This window comes from Amphimedon queenslandica, unplaced genomic scaffold (assembly GCF_000090795.2).
Source record: "Amphimedon queenslandica unplaced genomic scaffold, v1.1 AMPQUscaffold_3601_Cont24407, whole genome shotgun sequence".
NCBI classification, from domain to species: domain Eukaryota; kingdom Metazoa; phylum Porifera; class Demospongiae; order Haplosclerida; family Niphatidae; genus Amphimedon; species Amphimedon queenslandica.
The window spans coordinates 1-1,425 of NW_003556074.1; the positions used below are offsets into that span (position 1 = coordinate 1).

General features: G+C 32.3%; 1 protein-coding gene across 1 annotated transcript; it reads left to right on the plus strand.

The window, feature by feature from the left end:
- The first annotated feature begins 160 nt into the window (after positions 1 to 160).
- Positions 161 to 1,299, plus strand: LOC100638195 (uncharacterized). Its single transcript, XM_003391954.3, has 6 exons — positions 161 to 326; positions 430 to 477; positions 530 to 655; positions 713 to 806; positions 880 to 1,058; positions 1,118 to 1,299. The coding sequence occupies exons 2-6, from the start codon at positions 459 to 461 to the stop codon at positions 1,180 to 1,182; spliced, it is 483 nt and encodes a 160-aa protein (XP_003392002.2). The 5' UTR covers positions 161 to 326; positions 430 to 458; the 3' UTR covers positions 1,183 to 1,299.
- Positions 1,300 to 1,425: the final 126 nt, after the last annotated feature.

Here is a 1,425-nt window from a genome sequence, read left to right on the forward strand (position 1 = left end):
GTATTATACTAAGCAATGCTGCTACACTTGGCATTCATGTGCAATATGTGCTTACATGTATGATGAATGCATAGTGCATTCATCATAAGTACAATGGTTGCATGTGAATGCCAAGTGGACTAACTTTATTATTATTATTATTATTATTATTATTATTATTATTATTATTATTATTATTATTGTAGTTATTTGTCCTAATCTTCCTCTTGTTCCTCATCTTGTTATTGAGAACACTCCTGCTTACACACCTGGTAGTGTTATTACATTCAGTTGTGTGGCTGGCTTTGGTTTTAGTGGAAATAGAGCTATCTTGTGCGATGAAACTGGTGAGGATTGAAAAAGGAGTGAAAGAGGAAAGGGGGCCCGGGAAAGAAGAAAAGATGAGAGAGAGAAGGGAGAAAGAATACTTTTAATATAATGATTCTATAGGTCACTGGAACAGCACACTGCCTTCCTGTATGCCATCAAATTCATCAAGTATTCTTCATTCATCATTCTTTCAAATTAAATTAATTTAATCCATTATTAGGTACTTTGCAGTCTTCAGTTAAGAGCACATCAGCTACAATAAAACTATCTACAACCTCATCAATTCTTGTAGCAAACTCATCTAGTTTTTATCCTGGACCATCTATTGCAGCACATTCTTCTGGAAGTAATATGAAAAAATATATAATATTTTTTAAAATTTTATGGTTATCAATTTTTAAAGATAAAAAGACCCTAATAGGAAGTTTAGTAGGAGTTGGTGTTATTATTTTAATTATAATCATCATCATCCTTGCTGTAGCATATTTAATTGTAAAGTAAGCATTTCATTTGTAAGTCTGTATAATAGCTATCAGCTATAATGCTCAATAATGAGAAAATTATTTTTAGGGCTCGAAGACATCGTCGTTACCGTTCCTTCAGAGCACTAACAATCAAAGCTGAAGACTTTGAAGATGATGAAGATGAAGAGAAAATTACTTTAATAGATCCAGAGGATGAAGAGGTTGCTGATGAGAGGATAAGAACTGATGAGAGGAGTATTGGTCTAAAGGAAATGGGCAAGGGAGGTGAGTTAAAGCTTACTAAGGCAAGCGTATTACATGATTGTCATTTTTTGTTTGTGCAGTTGTTCACTTCCAGCCATCGTTGCATTCTGATGAAGATGTTCCTCCAATTGACACTGACAAATAATAATTTTTTGCCGATATTTTTCATACTTTATTAAAACCGTGAATATTTTCAATAATGTATGCACATAATAATTAATGATAATTATTTTTATTAGGCTGGCAACTTAATAAAACTGTAGTATGATAAAAAAATATTTGGCCAATGACTGGTGTAATGAATTAATGCCATCAAAAACAAAAAATTACACTTTCCCTGTTCCTAAAACCGATAGTTGGAGGTTTTCTTCCTCCATTTTTTTCATTA

What these genes read in the sequence shown, in the direction of transcription:
- LOC100638195 (XM_003391954.3), top strand. An exon ending in TGCAGCACATTCTTCTGGAA is followed by an intron (nt 656 to 712) that starts GTAATATGAAAA and finishes CAATTTTTAAAG; the next exon opens with ATAAAAAGACCCTAATAGGA. An exon ending in AAAGGAAATGGGCAAGGGAG is followed by an intron (nt 1,059 to 1,117) that starts GTGAGTTAAAGC and finishes TTGTTTGTGCAG; the next exon opens with TTGTTCACTTCCAGCCATCG.